The sequence below is a fragment of the Penaeus chinensis genome, chromosome 17 (genome assembly GCF_019202785.1).
Source record: "Penaeus chinensis breed Huanghai No. 1 chromosome 17, ASM1920278v2, whole genome shotgun sequence".
NCBI classification, from domain to species: domain Eukaryota; kingdom Metazoa; phylum Arthropoda; class Malacostraca; order Decapoda; family Penaeidae; genus Penaeus; species Penaeus chinensis.
This window is the reverse complement of record NC_061835.1, coordinates 5,845,193-5,850,192: the sequence shown is the minus strand read 5'-3', so window position 1 is coordinate 5,850,192 and position 5,000 is coordinate 5,845,193. Positions and strand designations below refer to the sequence as shown.

General features: G+C 44.2%; 1 protein-coding gene across 1 annotated transcript in view; it reads left to right on the top strand.

Annotated features, from left to right (window-relative positions):
- LOC125034322 (ATP-binding cassette sub-family C member 3-like) overlaps positions 1 to 5,000 on the top strand; it is a 30,678-nt gene that overhangs the window by 20,424 nt on the left and 5,254 nt on the right. Inside the window, exons 21-25 of the mRNA XM_047626118.1 lie at positions 781 to 1,027; positions 1,331 to 1,551; positions 2,196 to 2,376; positions 3,322 to 3,430; positions 3,881 to 4,007. Coding sequence (XP_047482074.1) covers positions 781 to 1,027; positions 1,331 to 1,551; positions 2,196 to 2,376; positions 3,322 to 3,430; positions 3,881 to 4,007 — 885 coding nt within the window. The remainder of the gene's footprint in view (positions 1 to 780; positions 1,028 to 1,330; positions 1,552 to 2,195; positions 2,377 to 3,321; positions 3,431 to 3,880; positions 4,008 to 5,000) is intronic.

Genomic DNA, 5,000 nt, shown 5'->3' with positions numbered 1-5,000 from the left:
AGGCCACGCTATATATAAGTATATGTAAGTATACGTAAAATATTAATCTGTACCAGCTACTAGTATATATTTTAAGACTATGCAGGTATAATGAAGGACGTTCACCAGTAGTAGGCTATCGATTCCTTGTACATGTTTAAGGATGGTAGCCTGAGTGACGGTAGCCTAACAATTCGGTCTGCCTTGATCAACAGTAAAGAAATGACGTACACCTACACTATAGGCTCCCTATTACATAATCAATTTCAACAGTATTTTATACCAATTCACAGAATGTAGAAAGTATATTAGGGAAACGACGTCCATCAAGTCAGCAGCATAGGCTAAATTAAGGGCAGTAATATCTTATCACTACCTACCTGTGCTGCCAAACATCACCTTATACGCAGTGAAGGTGTTTGATGTCAAATAATAGGCAAATAGTAGTCTCCAAGCTGACAGCACAGCATGAAGACTTCGCGCCAAGTACATTAACATTAGTGCTGCGATCATCCGCTAGGAGTCGCACCAGTGATGTCATGACGACGTATATGAGTGCTAGTGGCACCTCTATCGGCTAATGTATAATTAAGTTCATAAACCGATGGTGGGGGGATTAAAATGTCTATCTAGAAAAAATAGATGGATGAATTGAAACAAGTAGGATAGAGATAATAATAGGAAGATAGGTCAGCGAAGAAATATCGACAAATGTATGGGATTAATGATAGACGCATAACTAAAAACAAAACAAAAAACAACCTGGTTTTCTTTAAGTAACTGCATCCACTTCTGTTCCAGGCCAGCATCGCCGGCAGCAATATATGGCTGTCCTTCTGGTCCAGCACAGGCGAATCATCCCCAGCCTCGAATGCCACCTCTTTCAACATCAGCACCAGCTTACAGGACTTCAACACCAGCGCTCACAACATTTCAGGCGACCTTGGCATCACCACCAATGACACAGGCCTGGATACCGAGTTCAGTGGCTTTGTTATAACTAAAAACATTTTCATTGGTGTCTATGCGGCCTTCGGTGTCGGACAAGGTGAGGTTTAGCATGGCTTGCGAATACACACACACGCACACGCACACCCACCCGCACACGCACACGCACACGCACACGCACACGCACACGCACACGCACACGCACACGCACACGCACACGCACACGCACACGCACACGCACACGCACACACACACACACACACACACACACACACACACACACACACAAATCGATCCCCCTCTCATTCCGTTCCCATTTTCCTCTCCCCTTCCTTCTCTCTCTCCCATTCGTTTCCCAATCTCCCCTTCGCTCCCCCAACCTCATCTCCCGATCGCCCCGCAGTCTCCTTCATGTTCCTGGCGATGATGATGCTGTTCCTGGGCTGCCTCCGGTCTTCGCGGGTCCTCCACCAGCGCCTCCTGGACAGCGTCGTGCGTCTGCCCCTGAGCTTCTTCGACACCAACCCCAGCGGAAGGATCATCAACAGGTTCAGCAAGGAGGTCAGCGTCCTGGACACCACCCTCCCGGACAGCACGCGGTTCATGCTCTCGTGTATCACTCAGGTAGGGTGAAGGGGTTCTCTTCTGCTTTCCCCTTCCCTTCCTGCCTTACTTGTTAACCTCTCCGCTGACCCTAAAGTCGTGTAAATGAGAAATGTACGTAAACTGACGAAGAAGCAGGATGTTGATATTGAATAGTTATGATTATAATTATGATGATAATAATAATGATGATGATAATAATAACGATGATGATAAAAGTGATGATGATAATAATAATGATAAGGCTAATGATAATCATGATAATAATGATGATATTGATAATAATAATAATGATAATGATAATAATAATAATAATAATAATAATAATAATAATATTAATGTTATTCTTTAGTAAGTATATTGCCAAATATCACCCCATTTTACATACAAATAAAGCGACTTCAACTCCGAAGTTGGAATATGATTTCAGACGTAACGTACGAACGAACGAAACACATTCAAAATTTACACATAGATGGAATATATATACATTTCTTACGAGAATCTAGACTAAACAAAATACGCAAACATAATCTGCATACAACAATGGAGCACATTGAAACTCTATATACCTACATCACTAAGATACCAACAAACCACTGTTACGCGTCGGAAAATTCATCGCGACACATCACTTGTTTCACACCGACCCGGCTTCTCTTCAGGTGGTCTCAACATTGATAATCATCTTAGCAGCTACGCCAGAGGCTGGCTTCTTTATGATCCCCATTATGGTCGTCTACTACATGATTCATATCATATATATCGCTTCTTCGAGACAACTGAAACGCATTGAATCGGTGTCCAAGAGCCCCATCTATTCCCACTTCGGCGAGACACTGCAAGGTGAGGTGCTGGGACCTGTTGCGTGTTGGGTGTTGGAGTATGTATGTATTATTCTGTTTATAATGGTGAAGTTACAGGTCTAATGAAGAATTTATACTGGTGACGTTTTACATGTTGGTGAAGTTTGTATGCTTGGTAAATAGGCAAAGGATAATGTTATCAGTGAATTACACATATTGATAAAGTAAGACTATATATTGGAGAAGTTCTCATGTTAGTGAAATAGGCATATGTATATGAGTTAAGTTTGGTGATTGACTCATCAGGTAATATAATTCTTATGAGTTTTGAATAGAGATTTAAGAACAATTCTAGAAAGTGATGATTTATTGACGAGGATTTTACAAGGTTATTTATGTAAGGCAGCCATTCTAAGAAATCTCAGTAGGCTTTCCCCTCTCTCTCTCTGTCTGCCTTTCTGCGTGTCTCCCTCTCTCCTTTCCTCCTACCCCCTCTCTTTATTTATATATCTAGCTAGCTATGTATATCTATGTATTTTGAAGCCAACAGTAACTGTGATTTTAGCTAAATCTTTTCTATTTATGTGACTATTCATATAATCTTATCAATTTATATTTCTGTTAGTTTTCTTTTTGTTTCCAGCTTATTTTCTGTTTATTTTACCGTTCCTATTTACTCTTTATTTACCTTTCCATTCCATCTATTCCCTTTCGACGTAATTTCAATTTTGATTCTCGATTCATATTTCACTGCCCTTCCCCCTTTTACCTCGACCTTCTCTCCCTTTCCCCCCCTCCCCCCTCTCCCTTGCCCTCCCCCCCATTCCCCTCTTCCCCTCCCCCCTCCCTCTTCTCCCTTACCCTCTTTTCCTCCCCCCTCTCCGCCCCCCTCTCCCTCCCCCCATCCCCACTCTCCCTTCCCCTCTTTCCCTCCTCCTCCCCCTCTCCCTTCCCCACACCCCCTTACCCTCTTTCCCTTATTCAGGAGTGTCAGTCATCCGAGCTTACAAGAAGGAGCAAGAATTCTACGATGAATCTCAGAGGAAAATCGAGTCTTCCCTTAAAGCCGTTTACGTCAATGTTTTGTTAAACAGGTATTTCCTTTAGTACACATAAAGCTTGTATCATCAATGTGATTTAGGAGTTACGGTGTTTAAAAGAAGGGAAATATTTATTATGGTAAGCTAATAAATCAGTTTATTTCGTTGTAATTTGGGTGAAGTTAATTATTTTCGTAGTTTAAGCTCCCTAGTGATGATACGGAATAGTGATATTGATATCAATAAGGAAAAAAAGGCTATTAGTAATTTGTGTCATCTCATTATTCATATAATTTTATTTAATTCAATTTAATTTAATTTTTAATTCAGTTTTTACTAATTCAAAAAATTCTGCCACTTCTCAAATCAATATTTCAACTATATATACTTTTTAATTTAGTTTTTTTTTTTTTAATTTTCTATTTATTTAATCTGACACTTTTTTTCAAAAAACCAAAAACGCATTCCGAAGTAATACGCTGTCGCCTCCCCTGCCCCTGTCAGATGGGTGGCCGTGAGTCTGGAAATGCTCGCCAATCTGATCACCTTCGCGGCTGCACTCATGGGCGTGGCTGGGCGGGGCTCCATCAACTCGGGCGTCGTCGGGCTGTCCATCACCTACGCCCTCAATGTGAGTGGAAGTTGAGGTTGAGGGGGCAGGGAGGGAGGGAGTGAAGGGAGGGAGGGAGGGAGTGGAGGGAGGGAGGGCGGGATTGAAGGGAATAAGGGAGGGAGGGAGTGGAGGGAGGGAGGGAGGGAGTGAAGGGAATAAGGGAGGGAGGGAGAGGAGGGAGGGAGGGAGGGAGTGAGTGAAGGGAGTAAAGGGAGGGAGGGAGTGGAGGGAGGGAAGGAGGGAGGGAGGGAGTGAAGGGAGGGAGGGAGGGAGGGAGTGGAGGGAATAAAGGAGGGAGGGAGGGAGGGAGTGAAGGGAGGGGAGGGAGGGAGGGAGTGGAGGGAGGAAGGGAATAAGGGAGGAAGGGAATAAGGGAGGGAGTGAAGGGAGGAAGGGAATAAAGGAGGGAGGGGGGGAATGGAGGAAGGGAATAAGGGAGTGAGGGAGTGGAGGGAGGGAGGAAGGGAGGAAGGGAATAAGGGAGGGAAGGAGTGAAGGGAGGGGGGCATGGAGGAAGGGAATAAGGGAGGGAGGGAGTGGAGGGAGGGAGGAAGGGAGGAAGGGAATATGGGAGGGAGATAGTGAAGGGAGGGAGGGAGGAATGGAATAAGCGAGGGAGGGAGTGAAGGTAGGTAGGAAGAGAGGAAGGGAATAAGGGAAGGAGGGAGGGAGTGGAGGGAGGGAGGGAAGAAGGGAAGAAGGGAAGAAGGAAGGAAGGAAGGAAGGAAGGAAGGAAGGAAGGAAGGAAGGAAGGAAGGAAGGAAGGAAGGAAGGAAGGAAGGAAGGATAGTGGGAGAGGGAAAGGAAGAGCGAAAGAGAGGGGGAGAGGAAGAGGGAAAGAATAAAAGAGAGAGAGAAGGGGAGGGAGATGGACAGCTAAGAGAGAGAGAAAAAGAAAGAGAAAGAGAAAAAGAAAGAGAAAAAGAGAGAGAGAGAAAAAAAAGAAAGAGGGAGAAAAAGAGAGAGAGAGAGAGAGAAAGAGAGAGAGAGAAAAAAAAGAAAGAGAGAAAT